The following is a 24334-nucleotide window of genomic DNA, read 5'->3' as shown; positions in this document are numbered from 1 at the left end:
TTTCATTACTCAGGGAGGGTCCCCAATCTTGGGCTTTCTTGTTGTCCCCTACTGCCCCTGAACGGATGTCGGTGGATAGGTTTTTTGAGGCCTTAGGACTCATTTATGATGAACCGGACCATGTCAGGGTGGCAGAGGATATCATGGGTCTTGCTCAGGGAAAGCTCTCAGCCAAGTGGTATTGCTCGGAGTTCAGACGATAGTCACCAGAAGTGTCATGGAACAACTCTGCGCTTAGGTGCCAGGTCCGGAGGGGACTGTCTGATAATTTGAAGGATGCTCTGGCTCTGCATCCACCACCTAGTTTTCTGGAGGACGCGATGACTCAGGCCATCTGGATGGATCTAAGATTAAGGGAGAGGGGTGTTATGCAGTGGGACATTCCTTTACTGCCGAGTAATACTGAAGCTATGTCTCAGTTTGAGCCAATGGAGGTGGGGGTCACCACCACCAAGGAAAGAGAGAGGAGACGATGACGAGAAGGGACTCTGCTTCTACTGTGGTAATCTGAGACATTGAAAAAAGGACTGTCCCTCCTGTTCTCCAACTCCCAAGGTGCTGGGAAACACCTAAGTCTGGGTAACGGTCGAGAAGGTTTCCCAGACTCTCAGGTACCTTTTTCCTCATCTCTTAAATTACAGTTGGAAGTGGAACTTTGTGTCAAGAACAGTTGTACTTCCACTTCAGCTTTTGTGGACTGTGAGTCATCTTTGAATTTGACTGACTCTGATTTGGTGGCCAAATGTAAGTTAGGGACAGTCAGGTTGGAAACTCCCATTAATATCCTGGCCATTGATAAAACACCACTTGCTATTAATGTTGTTAAGATTGGGTCTGAAGAATTTATTCTTAAGGTGGAGTCCTGTTACCAAGAACGTATTACATGGTTTGTTCTGGACATCTACCTGCGGGGCTGGTGCTGGAGTTTCCCTGGTTACAATTACATAACCCGATCATTGACTGGGAGTCTCGGGCATTGTTGATAGGTGTCCTAATTGTCTCAAAGGTTGCCTTAATAATGTGTCTGTGTCATCCATCAGTCTGAAGGGTATTCCGGAGTACCTGAAGGATTTTGAGGATGTATTCTCTGTGAAGGAGGCTGAGGTCCTACCACCACACGGCCCATTTCATTGTGTTGCTAATCTCATTCCTGGTGCCAAATTGTCCAAAGCCCGCTTGTACAATCTCTCCTTCCTGGAGCAGGCTGCTATGAAGGAGTATATCTCCAAAAGCCTTCATAAAGGGCACATTTGTCCCTCTGTTTCTCCTGTGGTGGCGAGGTTCTTTTTTGTTAAGATAAAAGATGGTGGTTTGCACCAATGCCTGTATTTTCGAGAATTAAACAAAATCACAGTGAAGAATACTTACCCCCTCCCACTTATTCCTGATTTTTACAATCAATTGTCTGGGGCCAGGTGGTTCTCTACGTTGGACCTCAGGGAAGCATATAATATCATCTGCATGCGGGAGGGGGATGAGTGGAAAACGGCTTTTCTCACTTTCGAAGGTTTGTTTGAGAACCTTGTTATGCCTATTGGTCTGACTAACGTGCCAGCGGTATTTCAGAATTGTATTAATCATGTTTTTTCTGATTTTATTGGGCGCTTCATGGTGGCGTATCTGGATGATATCCTTATATATTCTGAAGATAAACTGAAACATATGGGTCATCTCCGTGCTGTCCTCCAGAGGCTCAGGGAGAATTCTCTCTTTGCTAAATTGGTGGAGTGTTCTTTTTTTGTAAAAGATTTGTCTTTTCTGGGGTTTATTTTGTCTGCAGAGGGGTTTCGCCTGGACCCCAGAAAGGTACACGCTATTGTGGTTTGGGTGCAACCCAGGGATCTCAAGGGTGTTCATCAATTTCTGGGTTTTGCCAATTATTATAGAAAATTCATCAAGGGGTTTTCGCAGGTGGTTAAATCCCTCACTTATTTAACTCGCAAGGCTGCTGATCTCAAAAACAGGTCAGCTCCTGCTTTAGCGGCATTTTCTTCTTTAAAAGAATGCTTTGTGTCTGCCCCTGTACTGACTAAACCTGATCTGTCTGAATCATTTATCGTTGAGGTGGACGCCTCAGAGGTGGGAGTGGGGGTGGTGTTGTCCCGGGGCCCACCACATTGACCAATTTAAGACTCTGTGCCTTATTTTCTCAAAAGTTTTCCTCTGCTGAAAGAAATTATGATGTGAGTAACCAGGAGTTACTAGCCATTAAACTGGCTTTTGAAGAGTGGAGGCATTTTTTGGAGGGGGCTGTCCATCGAATCACGGTTACCACGGACCACAACAAGTCTTACATTGAGTCTGCCAAATGTTTAACCCCAAGACAGGCGAGGTGGTCACTTTTCTTTTCTTGATTTCAGTTATCCATCACTTTTAGACCTGGATCCCAGAATGTGAAGGCTGATGCCTTATCTCACAGTTTGGATCCTATATCACCTCCTGAACCTCCTTCCTCCATTCTTCAGCGTGGGGTGGTTGTGGCTGGGATTTTATCAGCATTACAGCGGGCGATTTGGGAGGCCCAGTCTCTTGCTCCTCCATCCGTGCCTGATAATAAGTTCTTTGTGCCTGTCAAATATCGGTTAAGGGTGCTCCGGGAATTTCACGACTCGGCTCTTAGTGGGCATCCTGGAATTTCGGTCACACGGAAGGCTATCGATAGGCTGTTTTGGTGGTCCTCATTAGCTTCTGATGTCGCGGTATTTGTGGCATTCTGTGAAACATGTGCCTGCGTAAAAACCTCCCATAATCAGCCGGGGAATTGGGGAATTGGTGCCATTGCCAATTCCAGATAGACCTTGGACTCATCTGTCCATGGATTTTATCACCGATCTTCCTCCTTCTAATGGCAAAACTGTGGTCTGGGTGGTAGTGGATAGGATCAGTAAACAGGCACATTTTGTACTATTGACGAGACTGCCTAATGCAGAAACTTTATTGAAACTTTTCATTGAGCATGTTGTTTGATTACATGGTGTGACTGTGGGTGTGGTCTCTGATAGAGGGGTACAACTTGTGTCTGAGTGGCTTTTTGTAAAAGGCTGGGTTTCAGTTTGACCTTTTCTTCAGCCTATCATCCTGAGACCAATGGTCAGACTGAGAGGACCAATCAATCTTTGGAGCAGATTTTGCAATGCCTTGTCATTTCTTTACAGGATGATTAGTGTTCTTCATTACCCATGACAGAATTCGCAATTAATAATCATATCAATCAGTCCACTGGTACTTCCCCGTTCTTTTACAATTATGGTTTTCACTCTCATTTTGGTGAAATTTCTCTGCTGGATTCGGAGTGTCCAGGGCTGATTTTGCCATCGGTTTAGGGAGGTCTGGGAGGAGCTCCAGAGGAACATTGGGGAGGCTCAGGGCAAGTATAATTTTTTTCTGATAAACGACGGTCGGTGGGGCCAGCATTCCAGGTTTGGGAAAAGGTATGGCTATCCACTAAGAATATAAGGTTGAGGATTCCTTCTGCTAAGCTGGGGCCCAAGTTTATTGGTCCTTACAAAATTTTGGAGGTGGTTAATCCTGGTGCCCTTTCGCTTTCGTTTGCCCCCGTTGCTGCGAATCCCCAAAGTGCTCCATAAGACTCTTTTGAAGCCAGTGGTGTCTTTCTCAGGGGAGTCTCTGTCTTGTCTGTCTCCTGTTCTTGTGGATGGCCAGACCGAGTATAAGGTGGAACGGGTTGTGGATTCTCGTATGTTCTGCCTTTCACAGCAGTATCTGGTCCATTGGAAGGATTACAGTCCTGAGGACCGGTTTTGGGTGCTAACGCGCTCAGTCCATGTGGATTGCTTTGTCTGGGCCTTTCACTCTCGTTATCCAGGGAAAGCTGTGGTCCAGTTGCTCCCCCATTAAGAAGGGGGTACTGTCATGGTCCAGCTAGGGTTTTTTTTCTGGTTATTTTCTCCCCGGTATGGTCATGTGGGGGTTAACTTTCCCTGCCTCGTTTTGGGATCAGGCTATTTCAGTCCGCTGCTACCTGCAAGCAGTGTCAGTTATAGTTCCTGCCTCCGGCTTGAGCGGCTGACCCCGTTATACCCTGATTTGTCCTTTGCCCATTTACCTAGGTCCTGTTCCTGCTCTCCAGTGACTATGCCTGTCTTAGTGCCTTCTCTCCGTGTTGTGACCTTTGGTATTTGACCCGGCTTGTCCTCTTACCTGTTAGTCTGTCTTCCGTCTCTGGCATTCCTGCTCCCAATCGGCTCTGACGTTTCTGGCTTGTTTATGACCACGTGTTTTGCTCTGTCCTCCGGTGCTGCGTTTCCTGTTGGTTTCTAACCTGGCCGGTCTGACTACTCTTGTGCCACCTAGTGGCGCTTGTGCTGCAGTGTTGTGGTGCTCTGCTGTTAGTGCAACCTTTCTCCCCCAGCAGCACCCCCTGGTGGGGGTTGCGCATCACAGTGACTAAGCAGCATTACACATATTTGTGTTCGCAATGGAGCCGCTGGTAGAGTCCATTTGATCAAATCCAGATATTTCTGGCATAAAAGTAGCGGATGTTTATCACGTAATTGGAGTTTATGTTGATGATATTATTTTAACATGTACAAATGTGGAAAAAATCTCTTTAGCATGTTATTATAAATTTATCAGTATATACCATATTATAAACTCAATGGGGCTATGTCTTCCATTTTTTAGTATTCATATTTCATATCAAACTAAATCTACGCTTGACTCCCTGTTTCCCTTTGAATGGGCATTAAATAGTGTTTGATATTTGGACATTACCCTAACAACTTCACATCAAATAGTAATTAACAATTTGGATCGTATATACAGTTCTCTTAGTCTGGAGCTTGATATTCCGATATGACTTTATCATGGATGGCTAGTACAGTGCTTTGAATAGGTGTGAGTGACTGTTCAAAGCAGTTAAAACTGGTTTGAACCACTGACTGGTAACCAACTTACGATTTTACTTAAAAAAAATGCTTTGTCCCAATTAATTTGCACAGCACTGTATAAATTCTTTTTATAATGACTTTCCTCCCCAAGTTATTGTATTTATTTAGTTGTATTCGCTTATGAATTTCACATAAGATGATTGGTAAATTTTAAACTTTAATTGGGAAATTTATATGGGCAGGAAAAAAAGGGAGTTTTTTTAAAATTATCCTATCCCTTTAGATTGGGAGATATGGGAGTCCCTGAAGTTCTGGCTTATCATAGGGCTGCTATTTTACTATTTCAATGAAGGATTGAGGGTAGGAGAATGGTGAGCATAGATTGATGTAAATAGAATCTTTTTTTGTTAATAGTGGCGCCACAAAGAGAACACTTGAAATAGAATATTTAAAACCATCATCCTTTACTCCTTGATTACAAATTATGAGGGGCGACTATACATGACTGGAATAACCTGGCCAAAATGCATCTGTCCATGCCACTTTCAAAAATTTCCTTTTGATTTATAGAATTTCATCTCTTATTTAAATCTCATCTTGTGATAGAATAAAGGAATCAATACAATAGAAGACATAGCTAATGAATCAGGGCTTATGACATATGACACTCTTAGAAATAAGTACTTGTTGAGTAGTAAATTATTCTATAAATACTGACAAATTAGGCAATTTTTGGCTTCATGTTCCTTAGATAGAGGCAAATCTATGAGCTTGCTTCAGAGTTTTTTTTTTAAAAAAAAGAGAATCTTGCGACTAAAGTAATGTCTCTATTATATAAAATCTTAAATAGTTTACTTGGTGAGAGGAAGTTACCTTATATGGTTAAGTGGGAAAAGGAGTTAGATATAACATTATCAATACAGAATTGGAAGAATGCCACTGCTTGGATACAAAAGACTTCCTTGTGCATTAACCATCTTGAACAATTGAGGAAGATTCATATGAAATGGTGTCTTTCACGCTCTAAATTAGCACATTGTATGTCTAGCTATTCAGATCAACATTGGAAAGCTTGTATTCAGTCTGGCACATTGTGTCATGCATGGTAGTTTTGCCCAAGGGTAAGGTCATTTTGGTCCTTGGGCAAAAGGAACTTCCTGCCAACCACTTTTTAACCACAAAAACGGGTTTTACACCATGTGGCAAATGTGCATGTTGCCTACGCACGGGTATTAAAAAAGGATTACAAACTACTTTTACAGACTCTGATCACATCAAAAAGTACAGTATCAAAACTGCCATCTCATGCCAATCCACAGGGGTTATCTACCTATTAAAATGCCCCTGTAACAAAATCTATGTGGGCAAAACTAAGAGACAACTCACTGTTCGTATTAAAGAACACCTAGACAATATCAACAAGGGCTTCAAAGGCCACCCCCTTTCACATCACTTTCTGAACACCCACAATCGGTCATGTCAGGGGACCATTTTTTGTGGCATCGAAGTGGTTCACCCCAACTGTAGGTGCGGAGACTTTCTGAAAAAGATGTCTAGAATAGAATCCAGATGGATTTTCCTTCTTGACAGTATGGCCCCTAAAGGCCTAAATCATGAAATTGAATTTTATGCTTTTTAATTGGATTCAGGTCCGGGTAGATGTGGTTTTAATAGATGCAAGCAGCATATCAATTTTTTTGCAAAAACTCACTACCAATCTTAAGTCCCTTATTTATTTCACGTTCTATTAAAATTAATGTGTATTTGAAATGCACATATATATACACTCACTGGCCACTTTATTAGGTACACCATGCTAGTAAGGGGTTGGACCCCCTTTTGCCTTCAGAACTGCCTCAATTCTTCGTGGCAGAGATTCAACAAGGTGCTGGAAGCATTCCTCAGAGATTTTGGACCATATTGACATGATGGCATTACACAGTTGGCGCAGATTTGTCGGCTGCACATCCCTGATGCGAATCTCCCGTTCCACCACATCCCAAAGATGCTCTATTGGATTGAGATCTGGTGACTGAGGAGGCCCCATTTGAGTACAGTAAACTCATTGTCATGTTCAAGAAACCAATCTGAGATGATTTGAGCTTTATGACATGGCGCATTATCCTGCTGAAAGTAGCCATCAGATGTTGGGTACATTGTGGTCATAAAGGGATGGACATGGTCAGCAACAATACTCAGGTAGGCTGTGGCGTTGCAACGATGCTCAATTGGTACCAAGGGGCCCAAAGAGTGCCCAGAAAAAATTCCCCACACCATGACACCACCACCAACAGCCTGAACCGTTGATACAAGGCAGGATGGATCCATGCTTTCATGTTGTTTACGCCAAATTCTGACCCTACCATCCGAATGTCGCAGCAGAAATCGAGACTCATCAGACCAGGCAACGTTTTTCCAATCTTCTACTGTCCAATTACGATGAGCTTGTGCAAATTGTAGCCTCAGCTTCCTGTTCTTAGCTGAGAGGAGTGGTACCCAGTGTGGTCTTCTGCTGCTGTAGCCCATCTGCCTCAAAGTTCGACGCACTGTGCGTTCAGAGATGCTCTTCTGCCTACCTTGGTTGTAATGGGTGGCAATTTGAGTCACTGTTGCCTTTCTATCAGCTCGAACCAGTCTGCCCATTCTCCTCTGACCTCTGGCATCAACATGGCATTTCCGGCCACAGAACTGCCGCTCACTGGATTTTTTTTCTTTTTCGGACCATTCTCTGTAAACCCTAGAGATGGTTGTGCGTGAAAATCCCAGTAGATCAGCAGTTTCTGAAATTCTCAGACCAGCCCTTCTGGCACCAACAATCATGCCACGTTCAAAGGCACTCAAATCACCTTTCTTCCCCATACTGATGCTCGGTTTGAACTGCAGGAGATTGTCTTGACCATGTCTACATGCCTAAATGCACTGAGTTGCCGCCATGTGATTGGCTGATTAGAAATTAAGTCTTAACACACAGTTGGACAGGTGTACCTAATAAAGTGGCCAGTGAGTGTATATATATATATATATATGTACATATCCACTTTAAACATCATCAAGCTCCTTTTTTTCTTTTTGTATATACTCGCATCTAACCATAGTCCCTTTAAAATCTTTCTTGTCTGCTGGTGCCTAGTGTTTAATTCATAAGGTCCTAAACATTTTTTAGTAAGATATTTCTGTATATTTTTAATAAAATTTTTTGTACCAGTTGAATAATAAAGGTTATTTTTTATATTATATATTCCAATATACCCACTGTTCTGTCCTCACTAAATGAAGCAGAATTCATGTAGCTATACAGGCAGCTAAACCGCTATACCGGGGTACAATAAGGAGACTGTAGGTTGAGTCTGTGCTTTTATTGAACTTGATGGTATATTGATGCGTGGTGAAACAGCAATGCTATCACAAGGAGAAGAGAAATGAGATGCTTCCTGAATGCAAGCAGAAGGAAAATCGAGAACTGGAGGGAAATGGAGGCTGAACTAACCATAATCCTTAGCAAAGGCTACCAGGATGCATTGCAGCAGTTAGGTGTCGGGTTCCTGGCGCTGCACAGCAGGAATCCCGAGCATTGCCTTTGGCGGTCTCCCATTCCTCTCCAGCCGCAGTGGAGCCTGCTCAGCAGATTTGTCGATCCCGACACTCTGCCCACACCAGCATTGTGGGTTTGGTTGCTGCTGCCACCTCTGGTCCAGCTATCACTACGCATGCTGGTCAGCAGCGAATGATTCCAGGGACTAAGTCCTCCTTTCGGTCCACTGAGCATGCCCATGGGATGATCTCCCATTGGAGATCGGAGGTCACATGTTCAAGTCCTTCTCTAGCTCGGATTGGCCTATCAGGAAGGCCTCAGGAGGACTCTGCTACAAAAGGTTCGCATGGCCGCCCCGCCATGCGCTATGATAGACTTTGATGCTATTCTGTTTAGTGGTGTGTGATGACAGATGTATGAGACTGTTGACTGACTCATTAAGATCCCCTCCCTTTGATATGTATGAGTTAGGGTTCAGGATTCAGAGTTAGCACCTTAGCACTAGCATTGCTTAGCGCCGCTGTGTAGTCAACTCACCGTCCTGTAGCGCCTTGGGACGCTATGCATTGAACGGGCTGTGTTAACGCAATGTGATTCAAAACATAAAAGCCAACTCACCGACTTCCATGGGAGCACGGATCACCATCCTGCAATGGTCGATTCAAAGAAGAAAGGAGGAAAATATCCAGCTCCACACGAGAATCGATTTCCAAATTTTTTCCAGTGAAGATAATATACAGATCAGCTCCAGGGCTGCATCAGCTCACACAGGAGCGACATAGGCGATGCTTTTCGATCGCTACATGCAATCTTTATCAGAGCTACCATATCAAAATCACACACAGGTTAAAAAGGAGCAGAAACCAATCCTGAGTCTAATACAAGTCACATGATTGAAAGGTCCTGTTCTGAACAATACAATAAAGACAGACAATGAATTTATAAAAAATACCTCAATATTGCACATAAATGTACAAAAAAGAACCACAAACATATAGAAAAAATACATGATAGAAAATGTTCACAATTCTGTCAAATTTAATACAATTGCATATATATAATCATAAATCATGTGACCACGAAAACTCATCTCATCACCGCATATATCCATTAACGATATCACATATAAATTTGAAGATTCATGAAAAAGGACATAAATATAAAAATATCCATAATAGAAAATATTCACAATTCTACCAAAATTAATGCAATACGTATGTATAATCATTAATCATGTGACCACAAAATTATCTCATCAACACATATATATTAGCGGTATCACATATAATTTTCAAGATTCATGAAAAAAAGGGGGGGACATGAATGAAAAATATCCATAATAGAAAATATTCACGATTCTATCAGAATTATTACAATTGCATATATATAATCACGAATCATGTGACCACAAAAGCTCATTTCATCAGCACATATACAGCGCATATATCCATTAGCGGTATTATATATAATTTTCAAGATTTATAAAAAATACATGAATATATAAAAAAATATCCATAATAGAAAATGTTCACAATTCTATCAAAATTAGTACAATTGCATATATATAATTCTAAAAAATGTGACCGCAAGATCATTTCACCAACGCATATATCTATTAGCGGTATCACATATAATTTTCAAGGTTCATCAAATAAATATGCAAACAAGATCATACAAAAATAAAAAAACATTATAAATACAAAACATGCTCTGAAATATTAATAATGGAACATGATTTCGTTCTTTTTATTTAATCCATCAGGAAATCTCGTTCCCAGGTTAAAAATCCAGAAAGCCTCCCGGGTAAGCAGTGTCCTTCTGATATCACCACCCCTAGAAGGTTTCTTGATTTTTTCGATACCAGTTACCTGGAAAGAAGCAATATTACAATAGCGGAAGTTAATAAAATGTTTGGCTGCAGAAGAGATATTGCGGACTCCATTAGTTACATTGGTCACATCATATAACTGTTCAGCTATCCTGGTTTTTAATTTTCTAGATGTACAACCTACATAAGACTTGATATAAGTGGTGCAATCAATTTTATACACCACAAAATCAGTGTTACAATTAATAAAATTATTAATCTTGAAAGATGCAGTGTTGTCATTATTGCAAAACATTTTAGTTTTTACCATATGTTTACAGGTCCTACAATTATTACCTCCGCATTTATAATTCCCTTTATTATCCAACCATGTACCCCTATTATTCCTGGATGAAGAGAGACTTGGTGATAAAATATTACCTAAAGTGGGAGCTCTGCGAGCCACTACATTACAACCATCTTACAATACTGCAGCTAATATAGGGTCCTCATATAATAGAGGTAAAAAATTATTTATGATCTTTTTTATTTCATTAAATTGTGAGCTGAATTGAAAGCATATAAATGGTTTTTTAGACATAATAGATTTTTTCACTTTACTATCAACTGAAGGCTGACTATCTTCTGTTACTAAATCCAGAGCTCTGTTCAACATCCACCTCGGATAATTCCTATCTCTCAATTTATTACAAGATTTATTAAATTCCTGCTGCAAGTTATTATTATTATTACAATTCCTTCTAATTCTGGTTAGTTCACCAACGGGGATCGACTTCACTGTATGTCTAGGATGACCACTATTAGCATGCAGGTTAGTATTTCCTGCCATTGGTTTGGAATAAGTACAGGTGAAAATAAGCTGACCTGGAACACCCTGCAAAAATAAATCCAAAAATGAAATCTCATATTGATTGTGCACAAAAGTAAATTTTAAATTATATTCATTAGAATTAATGTAATCCACAAAGTCCGGTATGGCAGAGACATCTCCCCTCCAGATGATTAAGGTATCATCAATGTATCTGCCATACCAGACGATGTGGGGAACAAATTAATTGGACACAGAGTACAAAAAATTATACTCCCAAAAGGCCATAACAATGTTCGCCAAAGATGGTGAGAATTTTGCACCATCTTTGATGGCTTTCTGGATTTTTAACCTGGGAACGAGATTTCCTGATGGATTAAATAAAAAGAACGAAATCATGTTCCATTATTAATATTTCAGAGCATGTTTTGTATTTATAATGTTTTTTATTTTTGTATGATCTTGTTTGCATATTTATTTGATGAACCTTGAAAATTATATGTGATACCGCTAATAGATATTTGCGTTGGTGAATTGATCTTGCGGTCACATTTTTTAGAATTATACATATGCAATTTTCTATTATGGATATTTTTTATATATTCATGTCTTTTTTATAAATCTTGAAAATTATATATAATACCGCTAATGGATATATGCGCTGTATGTGTGCTGATGAAATGAGCTTTTGTGGTCACATGATTCGTGATTATATATATGTAATTGTAATAATTCTGATAGAATCGTGAATATTTTCTATTATGGATATTTTTCATTCATGTCCCCCCTTTTTTTTCATGAATCTTGAAAATTATATGTGATACCGCTAATAGATATTTGTTGATGAGATAATTTTGTGGTCACATGATTAATGATTATACATACGTATTGCATTAATTTTGGTAGAATTGTGAATATTTTCTATTATGGATATTTTTATATTTATGTCCTTTTTTCATGAATCTTCAAAATTATATGTGATATCGTTAATGGATATATGCGGTGATGAGATGAGTTTTCGTGGTCACATGATTTATGATTATATATATGCAATTGTATTAAATTTGACAGAATTGTTAACTTTTTCTATCATGTATTTTTTCTATATTTTTGTGGTTCTTTTTTGTACATTTAAGTGCAATATTGAGGTATTTTTTATAAATTCATTGTCTGTCTTTATTGTATTGTTCAGAATAGGACCTTCCAATCATGTGACTTGTTTTAGACTCAGGATTGGTTTCTGCTCCTTTTTAACCTGTGTGTGATTTTGATATGGTAGCTTTGATAAAGATCGCATGTAGCGATCAAAAAGCATCGCCTATGTCGCTCCTGTGTGAGCTGATGCAGCCCTGGAGCTGATCTGTATGTTATCTTCACTGGAATAAATTTGGAAATCGATTCTCGTGTGGAGCTGGATATTTTTCTCCTTTCTTTATTTAACGCAATGTGAACCTGGCCTTATAAATCAGATGTTTGAGACAGAAAACTCCCTGTCTGGCATCAAATGGATGTCACTGTCCTTTTTCTCAGAAGATAACAATAGGACCAGTACAGTTAATGGTCTGAAGAATGTCTTAAGTTCATTCCCTTTGGCCATCCTCAGTTCAACTTTGCGGACATTGCCATCCTTACTCGGTAATGTTGCGGTTATTAGACCAAGTCGTCACTGGTTCCGGTGGACTTGGCAGTCTTTCACAAGGATGAGGTCACCGAGTAGATTGCCACTTCGTCCGTGGCTGCAGTGTAGACAAATATTGTTTGTGCCACCTGTCCCAGAAACTATTTGCAAGACTTTGTACCTGTCTCCATTGGCGCTTGAAGAGGTCCTTAGCGTAAAATCCTGAGGGGCACTGGATAGTCCTGTTTTCTGGGTAAGGATAAGAGGGAATTTCTCCTCAAACTCCATTTTAGCTTCTTTAAGTTGACCTCCTACTCTCAGCAGGCCGTTGTTGTCGATGAATGGGTCGAGTTTTCTCAATGCGCTGCTCGCTGGTATTGGAGCTTTGTTAATGAGATATTGGATTTCCACAGAGTAGGTTTCTCTTTGAACAGTGAAGATGATGTGGTTTCTGGAAGATTCAGTCAGAGGTAACATAGGTATTTTTACAGAGATTCCCCCCTTTACATTTTTTTGTGTCACAAGCTCTGGTGGTCTTGAATGAGTGAGCTACAAGTCAGGCAGGTAATGGCTGGAATCAGTGACTTCCAACTTGAAAATTTGTCAAATCTGTGAGATCCAAGCTGGATAGCGAAGTCATTCTATGAAGTGTAGACACCTGAGGGCGGATTTCAGCATCTGAGTCCTCTCCCACTGTCACGGGGGCTTAGTTCAACTAAGGCTGAAAGACCCGGGGCCCCTGTGGTGTCCCTTTACTAGGGGAAACCCTGTCTGACCCTCAACCCAGGGTTTTTGCTGAAGGTGCAAATGCCTGAGCCTCCGACCTTTCCTTATCTCCTGCTCAGCCCTGCACTTAACCCTCCACCCTCCACCCAGTGAGAAGTCACCACCAAAGCTCCCACACAAATAATGACAGACAGGGAGAACTTAAACTGCACTGCGCCGCACACACACAGGAATAAACAGTAATGTGAACAGGGCACAACTAAACACAAATATGGGAAGGAGAAAGGATAACGACGGATCATACGACACCAGATATGAATCTCTCTCTCTTGAACACCTCCACTCCAGACCGGAACCACTTGGTATGAAACACAAGCTATAATCGGCGACGCCCATAGGCCAGCATGACTATTTAAAGACCGTGGGCGTGACTAACCATCCAACCTGGTCTCCAGCAGGATTAACCCCCGAGAGCCTGAAGATCAGGCCGGCGCCACTGAGGCTATAGTGGCTGGAGGTGGAACTACCTCTGCCTGCCGGATGCTGTGGTGTGAACAGCGTCCGACATGACAGTACCCCGTCTTCTACGAGGGACCCCAGGGCCCTCAAGACTCATAGGACCCGGCTTGTCCGGATGACGACGGTGAAAAGAACTGACCAGCCGATCCGCATGTATGTCTGAGGCTGGAACCCAAGACCTCTCCTCTGGACCATACCCCCGCCAGTGCACCAAATACTGAAGAGTACGGCGTACTACTCGAGAGTCCACTACCTTGGCGACCTCGAACTCTAACTCGCCATCCACCATGACTGGAGGTGGCATCGGCGTTGTGTCCACAGAGCCTACCACCTTTTTCAATAAAGCCCTGTGAAACACGTTGTGTATCTTGTACACTGCGGGAAGTTCCAACCGATAAGCCACTGGGTTAATGATGGCAGAAATCCTAAAAGGCCCAATAAACCTTGGACCCAGTTTTAAAGAAGGGATTTTGAGTTTTATGTTCTTCGTAGCTAACCACACCCATTCACCCACACACAGGTCCGGACCTGGCACGCGTCTACTGTCAGCCACCCGTTTGTACCTGGCACTCATGCTCAACAAACGCTGTTTCACCCGCCTCCAGACTGATGACAATTGGGCTCCTAGCTGATCCTCCTCCGGGACACCCCCGGAGTCACCCTGACGTAAGGTACAAAACTGAGGATGTTGACCGTACACACAAAAGAATGGAGACTCTCCTGATGACTCTTGGCGGTGATTATTTAATGCGAATTCGGCCAGAGGAAGGAAAGTAGACCACTCCTCCTGGTTGTCGGACACAAAGCATCGTAAATACTGTTCAAGATTTTGGTTCATGCGCTCAGTTTGTCCATTAGACTGTGGATGAAACGCCGATGAATGTGACAACTTGATCCCCAACCTTGAGCAAAAAGCTTTCCAAAACCTCGCCACAAATTGCGTACCCCTATCAGATACTATGTCAGACGGTACTCCGTGGAGTCTGACCACCTCCTTCACAAATACCTGAGCCAACGTCTTAGCATTGGGCAAAGAGGACAACGCCACAAAATGCGCCATCTTTGAAAAACGGTCAACCACCACCAGGATGACCGTGTTCCCTGCCGAGGCTGGCAAGTCAGTGATAAAATCCATGGAGATTTCTGTCCATGGCCTATTGGGTACCCCCAGAGGCTGTAGCGTGCCAGCAGGACGGGTTCGGGGTGACTTAGCCCTAGCGCACGTGATGCAAGCTGCCACGTACGAGACCACGTCCTGCCGGATTTTGGGCCACCAGAAACGACGCGATACCAGCTCTAAGGTGCCCTTCACCCCTGGGTGACCAGCCAGTACCGAATCGTGGTGTTCCTTCAACACCTTAGGCCGAAGATGCAGGGGTACAAATGATTTGTTGGCGGGAAGTCCTGGTGGTACCTCCTCTTGGGCCTCGGCAATCTCCGCCTCTACCTCAGTCGTGAGAGCCGAGACCACTACCCCTTTCTGGAGGATGGGTACCGGCTCTTCCCGAGGTTCTCCCCCCGGAAAACACCTAGACAAAGCATCCGCCTTGGTGTTTTTAGCCCCGGGACGGTACGTCACAAGAAAATTGAAACGAGTAAAAAACAATGCCCAGCGAGCCTGCCTAGGAGACAGACGCTTGGCCGACTCCAGGTAGAGCAGATTCTTATGGTCGGTGATAACTGTGACCTGGTGAGCCGCCCCCTCCAAGAAGTGTCGCCATTCCTCAAAAGCCAGTTTGATGGCCAACAACTCCCTGTTGCCGATATCATAATTCCGTTCGGCCGGCGACAACTTCTTGGAGAAGTAGGCGCATGGATGCATCTCGCTCAAGGACGAGCCTTGAGACAGTACTGCCCCCACTCCCACCTCCGACGCATCAACCTCTACCACAAAAGGTTTAGACACGTCTGGTTGCACCAGAATGGGGGCTGAAGCAAAACTATTCTTCAGACGCTCAAATGCACGTATAGCCACCTCAGGCCAGTTCGCCAGATCGGCACCCTTTTTTGTCATGTCCGTGAGCGGTTTGGCGACAGTCGAAAAGTGTTTTATAAATTTCCTATAATAATTCGCAAACCCCAGGAACCGCTGGAGTGCTTTCAGACTCTCCGGCCTCTCCCATTGCAACACCGCTTGCACCTTAGCGGTGTCCATTTTAAAACCAGCTGCGGACACAATATATCCCAAAAAGGGCAACTCCTGGACAAAAAATAAACATTTTTCCAGCTTAGCATAGAGCTGGTTCTCCCGGAGCAACTGTAACACCTGCCTAACATGCTGCAAATGAGTGTCCCGATCGCTAGAATAAATGAGGATATCATCCAGGTATACAATCACAAATCTCCCCAGGACATGAGCAAAGACATCATTAATAAAATGTTGGAAAACGGCAGGCGCGGTGGTCAACCCAAACGGCATAACCAGACTCTCAAAATGACCCTCAGGAGTGTTAAACGCCGTCTTCCACTCATCCCCCTGACGGACCCTTATGAGGTTATACGCCCCCCTGAGGTCCAGCTTGGAAAACCATTTTGCCCCCGCTACCTGGTTGAACAAATCCGGGATCAACGGCATTGGGTAGGGATCACGGATAGTAATCTGGTTTAACTCTCGGAAATCCAGACACGGGCGTAACCCCCCATCTTTCTTCTTAATGAAGAAAAACCCCGCGGCTACAGGCGAGGACGAAGGCCGGATGTGACCTTTGCTCAGACTCTCCGCGATGTAGTCTTTCAGAGCTTGTCTCTCAGGACCAGAAATATTAAACATCCTGGCCTTAGGTAATTTGGCCCCGGGTTTTAGCCTAATAGCACAGTCATAGGCTCTATGTGGAGGCAGTTCTGAGCAACCCTTCTCAGAGAAAACATCCGCGAAATCCTGCAAAGCCTCCGGCAGGCTGGGCGTCACGGCGGACACACATGTGGCCAAGCAATTGTCTTGGCAGAAACCACTCCATTGTACTATGTCCTGAGTTTTCCAATCAATTACCGGGTTGTGCCTGGACAGCCATGGAAAACCCAGGACCATTTGAGCTGGGAGATTACGGAGGACCCTACATGTAACCGACTCAGAATGTAGGACCCCAATGTGGAGTTTCACCTCTGCCACAAACTCAGTAATCTCCCCTTGAGGGAGGGGAACAGCATTAATGGTCACCACCTGTATGGGGTGAGGAAGTTTTTCAATCTTAAACCCGGCGGTGTGTGCAAACTCCTCATCTATGAGATTGGTGGCGGAACCGCTATCCACAAACACTGATATAGGTAGCTCTCTGCCGGCGACAATAACCTTGGCAGGGAGCATACATTGAGATACCATCATGGAGGATATGCATACGCTCAGTTGGGTCTCCTCCATACCCTCTGAGCTTAACAGTTTTCCGCCGGTGTGACCCTCTTAGGTAGTACCGGGCAAACGTTAACATAATGACCACCTTTACCACAGTAGAAACATGCTCCGGACTTCCGGACTCCCGGAGCGCGAGGCCGAACCTGTGCCACGCCAGCAATCTGCATAGGTTCAGGGGACTCATCTACTTCAACCACACCTGCACCTCTGTTTTCCCCCAGAGGTAGCGTCTCCTGTGCCCCCTGACGAAAACGGCGATCAATACGTATCACCAAACTCATGGCAGACTCCAATGATGCCGGAGTCTCATACATCAGGAGGGCTTGTTTCACCCTCCCTGATACCCCATGAATAAACTGGCTCCGCAGTGCTGGGTCATTCCACTGTGTGTCTACAGCCCAGCGGCGAAATTCCGAACAATAGTCTTCTGCCAAGCGCTCCCCCTGGCGGAGGGCGCGGATTTTAGATTCCGCTAGAGCCAGTCGGTCAGGGTCATCGTAAATGAGCCCGAGGGCAGAAAAAACATTATCGACCGAATGAAATGTAGCAGAGTCAGGTGGTAAGGAAAATGCCCATGCTTGGGGGTCACCACTCAGTAATGACAACACCAGCCCTACTCGCTGGGCCTCATTACCTGAGGATATTGGCCGCATGCGGAAGTATAATTTGCAGGCCTCCCGAAATACGACAAATTTGCTGCGATCGCCTGAAAATCGTTCTGGCAGCGGAAACTTCGGCTCTGCACCGATACCTGCAGATGCCGTTTGCACCTTTGCTACTACCAGGCCCTGCTGCTGAACTGCCCCATTCAACTCGGAGACCTGTATGGACAGCGCCGCCAACTGGCGGGTTATGGAATCTAATGGATCCATGGACTCCTGAAAAAATGTGGGCCGATTATAATGTCACGGGGGCTTAGTTCAACTAAGGCTGAAAGACCCGGGGCCCCTGTGGTGTCCCTTTACTAGGGGAAACCCTGTCTGACCCTCAACCCAGGGTTTTTGCTGAAGGTGCAAATGCCTGAGCCTCCGACCTTTCCTTATCTCCTGCTCAGCCCTGCACTTAACCCTCCACCCTCCACCCAGTGAGAAGTCACCACCAAAGCTCCCACACAAATAATGACAGACAGGGAGAACTTAAACTGCACTGCGCCGCACACACACAGGAATAAACAGTAATGTGAACAGGGCACAACTAAACACAAATATGGGAAGGAGAAAGGATAACGACGGATCATACGACACCAGATATGAATCTCTCTCTCTTGAACACCTCCACTCCAGACCGGAACCACTTGGTATGAAACACAAGCTATAATCGGCGACGCCCATAGGCCAGCATGACTATTTAAAGACCGTGGGCGTGACTAACCATCCAACCTGGTCTCCAGCAGGATTAACCCCCGAGAGCCTGAAGATCAGGCCGGCGCCACTGAGGCTATAGTGGCTGGAGGTGGAACTACCTCTGCCTGCCGGATGCTGTGGTGTGAACAGCGTCCGACATGACACCCACTAGTTCAAAGGTGTCTGGAAAATGTTCCTCAGTGTACAATAATTTTCGTTCTGAGAGCCATGTTGTGCTTCCTAGTCGACTTACATCAACTGCTCTAGTTGTGTGATCTGCAGGATTTTGGACCATAGGAATGTAATGCCACTGTTTTAGATGAACTGATCTCCTAATTCGCAGCACTCTGTTGTTGACATAAATGTAGAATCGTCTAGTTTCATTGTGGATGTATCCAAGGACTACTTTGCTGTCTGAGTAGAACTTGGCTTGTGTCAGGTCGATATCCATCTTGGATGCGATGAACTCTTCAAACTCAATGGCTAAGACTGCAGCACAATGCTCAAACCTTGGTATAGTGTGCTCTGGTTGTGAAGCAAGTTTGGCCTTCCCCATAACAAATCCAATGTGGCTATGACACTTGAAGTACACAGTTTTGAGATAGGCAACAGCGGAAATTGCTTTGACAGAAGCATCTGCAAATACATACAGTCTTTGGCTTTGTATTTCTGTAGATGGCACAGGGGTGTATGGTCTTGGCACATTCAAGTTGCTCTCAGAAAGGCCAGGGCGTGGTACAAAAAGCTGGCCATGCACATCGTACAAATGGCAATGCTCAAGGCATTCCTGCTGTCACAATGTGTATGCCACACCGATACGTTGTACCTTCACTTCCAGGAGGTAGTGGTTAAGACCCTGATGTTTGGCACTCCAGAAGGAGCAGGCCCCAGTACTTCCAGAACTGATGGTGCTTGTATGGTACCAGGTCAGTAGTTTCCGGGGGTGGTCCTGCCAACTGGTAGAAAAGGTAAGCTACAAAAAAGGTACCAAGTGTGTTACAAAAGGGAATACGCAAGGACACCATTTACCAGTGCGACTCCTGCCCCGAAAAACCTAGCTTGTGTATGAAGGATTGCTTCACATTGTACCATACCTCCATGCACTACTAATTTATTTTACAGGAAACAGATTAGTTCCAAAGGGGGCACATCTAGATAAGTTCCTTGGGGGTCTAGTATCCAAAATGATGTCACTTGTGGGGTTTTTTACTGTTTAGGCACATCAAGGGCTCTGCAAACAGAACATGACGCCCACAGACCATTCCACCAAAGTCTGCATTACAAAACGTCACTACTTCCCTTTCGAGCCCCGACATGTGCCTAAACAGTTTTTTCCCACATGTGGGGTACCAGTGTACTCAGAATAAATTGGACAAAAACTTTTGGGGTCCAATTTCTCCTTTTACCCTTGGGAAAATAAAAAATTGGGGACTAAAAGATCATTTTTGTGGAAAAAATATATATATTTTTTTTCACACCCGGGCATTATAAACTTTAGTTAAACACTTGGTTGTTCAAAGTGCTCAACTCACTTCTAGATAAGTTCCCTAGGGGGTCTAGTTTCCAAAATGGGGTCACTTGTGGGGGGTTTCCACTGTTTAGGCACATCATGGGCTCTCCAAACGGAACATGGCATCCGATTTCAATTTCAGCCAATTTTAGGTTGAAAAAGACAAACGGCGCTCTTTCCCTTCCAAGCCCTGCTGTGTGCCCAAACAGTGGTTCTCGACCCACATATGGGGTATCAGCGCACTCAGGACAAATTAGCGAACAACTTTTGGGGTCCAATTTCTCTTGTTACCCTTGGGAAAATAAAAAGTTGAGGACTAAACGATCATGTTTGTGGAAAAAATATGATTTTTTATTTTTACGCCCGGGCGTTATAAACTTCTGTGAAGCCCTTGCAGGTTCAAAATGCTCACCACACATCTAGATAAGTTCCTTAGGGGGTCTAGTTTCCAAAATGGGTCATTTGTGGGGGCTTCCACTGTTGAGGCACATCATGGGCTCTCCAAAAAGAACATGGTGTCCGATCTCAATTTCAGCCAATTTTGGGTTGAAAAAGTCAAACAGCGCTCCTTCCCTTCTGAGCCCTGCCATGTGCCCAAACAGTGGTTCCCCCCACATATGGGGTATCAGCATACTCAGGACAAATTGTAGAACAACTTTTCTGGTCCAGTTTCTCCTGTTACCCTTGGAAAAATAAAAAAAATTGTTGCTAAAAGATAATTTTTGTGACTAAAAAGTGAAATGTTAATTTTTTACTTCCACATTGCTTCTGCTCCTGTGAAACACCTGAAGGGTTAATAATCTTCTTGAATGTAGTTTTGAGTAGCTTGAGGGGTGCAGTTCTTAGAATGGTGTCACATTTGGGTATTTTCTGCCATATAGACCCCTCAAAGTGACTTTGAATGTGAGGTGGGCCCTAAAAAAATGGTTTTGTAAAGTTTGTTGTAAAAATGAGAAATCGCTGGTCAACTTTTAACCCTTATAACTTCCTAACAAAAAAAAATTTAGTTTCCAAAATTGTGCTGATGTAAAGTAGCCATGTGGGAAATGCTATTTAGTAACTATTTTGTGTCACATATTTCTCTGTTTTAAGGGCATAAAAATTCAAAGTTTGAAAATTGCAAAATTTTCAAATTTTTCGACAAATTTCTGTTTTTTTTTCATAAATAAACACAAGTTACAGCGAAGAAATTTTACCACTAAAGTGAAGTACAATATGTCACAAGAAAACAGTCTCAGAATCGCCAAGATCCGTTGAAGCGTTCCAGAGTTATGACCTCATAAAGGAACAATGGTCAGAATTTAAAAAATGGTCCGGTCATTAATGTACAAACCACCCTTGGGGTAAAGGGGTTAATATGAAAAGTAGGCAGTTTTTATAAAAATAGATATGAAACATGGCAAAGATAGTGTTATACATTTGGTTGTTATTAATTCAAAGAAAATGTGTTTGTCCCAGGGCCATGATGCCAAAAATATATCTCTCATAAATATAGGATCTAGAACTGTCACCAAAACAAAAAAATATTTAGAACTACTATTTGGAACTACTATGTTGCTTTTGAAGAAAGAAAGAGTTATCCATACAGAGGAGAAAAGTGTCACCTCTCAGTCTTTTATACAGACCATCTGATCTCCATCAGATAACTCACTTTGATTACCTGTCCATGGTGGGGGTCATAGAACGGTGGCACGGAGCTCTTTTTTCCACATATAATGAGTGTCAGCTCTTTTTTTCTATTTCAGTTTATGGTGATGCCATATGAGGGTGACAGTAACAATTGCAGTTTGTAAAAAAAAGTGATTAATTGTTTATAAAACTGTATACAGCATGAGTGCTAAAAGCTTAAATTATTAAGTTTTACTTACCTTCTGTCACTGTGATTTCTTTGAAGAAGTCTTGCCACATAGCCATTCTGAAATCTGGATTTTAAAGAAGGCAATATAAAGAGAAGTAAATTTGAGAACCAATTTGGAGTATAGTTTAAAGCCACTTTAATACACTGTGATAATAATGCTTCTATCTGACTCTTTAAGATATGAAATACTATAAATAATAGTATAGTTTTAATAATTCAAGATTTCTAAAGAAGGTGTCTGCACAGAAGTAAATATAAAACTTAAAGAGGTTACTCAAGATCTATTAGAGAATATTCATTGAAACTGTAGACTCTTTAGAAATTTTAACCTGCAATCTAGTGACCAGACCTTCCTACACAATATTAGAGAGAATAGCAATAGAAATTCTCCAATACCAATGTCCTTAACTGGCAAATAAATAGTTACCGTTGTTTTACTGGCACAGCAGGAAAGGTATTTGATATCAATTCTATTTCATCATATATTTCACCTGCAATGCAAAGTATAAACCATTACTTGAGGGGTACAGTGGTTAGAAACAAGTTTATTTCTATTACATTACTTGTATAGCACCAAAAATTCCACAGCACTTTACAGATACCATCATCACTGTCCCCATTTTGACTCACAATCTAAATTCTCTCAGTGTGTCTTTGGAGTGTGGTAGGAAACCCATGCAAACACAGGGAGAACATAAAAACTCTTGAAGATGTTCTCCTTTTTGAGATTTGAACCCCAGACCCCAGCACTGCTAGCAACAGCTTACTACAGAGCCACTGTGCTGGCTCCATGGTTAGTAACATTAGTGGCTAACAAGTGATTAAAGAAGAACTCCTATCAAAGTTTATATCCTCTTAATATATTGCAATCACTATACAGTATTATACAGCACTGTGTACTGAAAATTGCTCATTCTGCCTTTCTACCCAGATAATTCTTCTCTTGTCTCTGTCAGCAACTTTTGCAGTAACTGATGAGTCATACAGGGAAAATTGACCTATTGTTTCTACATGGAGCTTAGAAGGATTCAGCTAGTCAGTTTTTAATCATATGATGTCATAGACCTAATGACCTAATGGAAAAGAGAAGAACCAGCTGGGTAGAAAGGCAAAATGAACAATTGTAAGTACTCAGTGCTATATAGCTCTAGCAAAAACTTAGAGACCATTGCAAAATTTTCAGTTTGTCCAATTTTTCCTCTTTATACTGAATCTTATCGAGCTGGGGTTTAACAATACCCCTCCCAGTTACATACCCCAAATACCGGGCTTCTTCTAGCCCGATGTGACATTTCTTGGGGTTCGCGGTTAGACCTGCCTCCCACAGGTCGTCAATCACAGCTTGTACTTTCTGGAGATGAGTCTCCCAGTCCAAGCTGTAAATGACAATGTCATCTAAATAGGCCGAAGCGTACCGCCTATGTGGCCTCAGGACTCGATCCATCAGTCTCTGGAAGGTCGCCGGTGCCCCGTGCAGTCCAAACGGCATATACACATACTGAAATAAACCTTCCGGTGTAGCAAATGCCGTCTTTTCTCTGGCAGCCTCCGCCAGAGGGATCTGCCAATACCCCTTTGTTAGATCTAGGGTCGTAATATACCGGGCTTTTCCTAACCGATCTATTAACTTGTCGACCCGGGGCATAGGGTAGGCATCAAATTTTGAGACCGCATTCAGTTTCCTGAAGTCATTGCAGAACCGGATTGTGCCGTCCGGTTTAGGAATTAGCACAATCGGGCTGGACCAAGCACTGTGCGATTCCTCAATGATTCCTAACTCTAACATTGCCTTCACTTCTCGGGAAACGGCTTCATGGCGCGGATTAGGTAGGGTTTTACGTGAACTGTGACACCCGGTTCCGTTATGATGTCATGTTTCATTAGTGTAGTCTGCCCGGGTTTTTCTGAGAAAAACTTTTGGTTGTGAAGTAGAAACTGCCTGACCTCAGTCTTTTGCCGCTCCGAGAGAGTCTCTGCAACCCGTACCTCCGGTACGGTATGCGAGCAGACGGGACGGGCCAGCTCCGCTGACAAGGCATACCGATCTTTCCAGGGTTTTATCAGATTTACATGATAAATCTGTTCAGGTTTCCGTTTACCTGCCTGGTATACTTTGTAGTTTACTTCACCAACTCTTTCCTTAATCTCAAAGGGGCCCTGCCACTTTGCCAGGAACTTACTGTCCACCGTGGGGACCAGGATCAACACCCTATCTCCGGGTGCAAGCGTACAGATCTTGGCGCCCCTATCATAGATTATTTTTTGGGCTCCCTGAGCCTGCATCATGTGTTCTTTGACGATAGGCATAACAGCTGCAATACGGTCCTGCATTTGGGATACGTGATCTATCACCGTTTTAAACGGAGTGACCTGACCCTCCCAGGATTCTTTGG

At 43.2% G+C, this 24334-nt stretch overlaps 1 protein-coding gene across 4 annotated transcripts in view; it reads right to left on the bottom strand.

The window, feature by feature from the left end:
- LOC141048056 (uncharacterized) overlaps positions 1 to 24334 on the bottom strand; it is a 1479555-nt gene that overhangs the window by 600095 nt on the left and 855126 nt on the right. For 3 of the 4 annotated variants that reach the window (XM_073543414.1, XM_073543413.1, XM_073543415.1), the window contains 2 exons: positions 22369 to 22432; positions 21952 to 22005 (listed from right to left, as the gene is read on the bottom strand). In XM_073543414.1, the coding sequence (XP_073399515.1) occupies positions 21952 to 22005; positions 22369 to 22432 (118 nt within the window). Of the gene's footprint in view, positions 1 to 9656; positions 10251 to 21951; positions 22006 to 22368; positions 22433 to 24334 lie in introns of those variants that run through there. The other variant, XM_073543416.1, reaches the window with a different exon arrangement.

This window comes from Dendrobates tinctorius, unplaced genomic scaffold (genome assembly GCF_039654945.1).
Source record: "Dendrobates tinctorius isolate UK_male_01 unplaced genomic scaffold, ASM3965494v1 ptg000132l, whole genome shotgun sequence".
In the NCBI taxonomy this organism is placed as follows: domain Eukaryota; kingdom Metazoa; phylum Chordata; class Amphibia; order Anura; family Dendrobatidae; genus Dendrobates; species Dendrobates tinctorius.
This window is presented reverse-complemented; position numbering and strand designations above follow the sequence as displayed.